The 469-nt window shown below is 48.2% G+C and overlaps 1 protein-coding gene across 1 annotated transcript; it reads right to left on the bottom strand.

The window, feature by feature from the left end:
• Positions 1–5: 5 nt before the first annotated feature.
• LOC106322288 (pentatricopeptide repeat-containing protein At1g60770-like) lies at positions 6–464 on the bottom strand (the record flags this gene model as incomplete). The annotated part of the gene is made up of 1 exon (XM_013760384.1): positions 6–464. A coding segment is annotated over one exon (459 nt), but the record flags the coding sequence as incomplete, so codon positions are not given.
• Positions 465–469: the final 5 nt, after the last annotated feature.

Genomic DNA, 469 nt, shown 5'->3' with positions numbered 1-469 from the left:
TACGTAGTCCAATCAGGAGCAACTCTACCATCTCTATTCATCTCTTCAATAACTCTCTCAACCCCAGAAACATCCTCGGTAGCGGCCAAAGCCCTCATCCAGACATTGTACGTGTAAGAATCCGGCATGACATCCTCGGCCTTCATCTCCTGAATCATCCCCGGAACCCTCTCGGCCTGCCCTGTCTTTGTGTAAAGAGTCATGAGGCTGTTGTACGACATGGAGCTAACGGTAATGTTGAGCTCTTTCATCTTGTTGAGTAGACCTTCTGCTTTCTCAGTCATCAACTCCTTGCAGTAACAGTTCAAAAGAGACGCGTAGGTGAGCTCGGTCTTGGATGTTTCCGGAAGATCGACAAAGTAAGACTCCCCAGCAGCGATTCCACGAGCTTTAGCAATGAGATCGAGATGGATTGCTTGGTCACTCACCGTCTTGTTCATCCCTCTATGTTCCATTACTTCAGACAGCT

Source organism: Brassica oleracea, unplaced genomic scaffold (genome assembly GCF_000695525.1).
Source record: "Brassica oleracea var. oleracea cultivar TO1000 unplaced genomic scaffold, BOL UnpScaffold13381, whole genome shotgun sequence".
In the NCBI taxonomy this organism is placed as follows: Eukaryota; Viridiplantae; Streptophyta; class Magnoliopsida; order Brassicales; family Brassicaceae; genus Brassica; species Brassica oleracea.
This window is presented reverse-complemented; position numbering and strand designations above follow the sequence as displayed.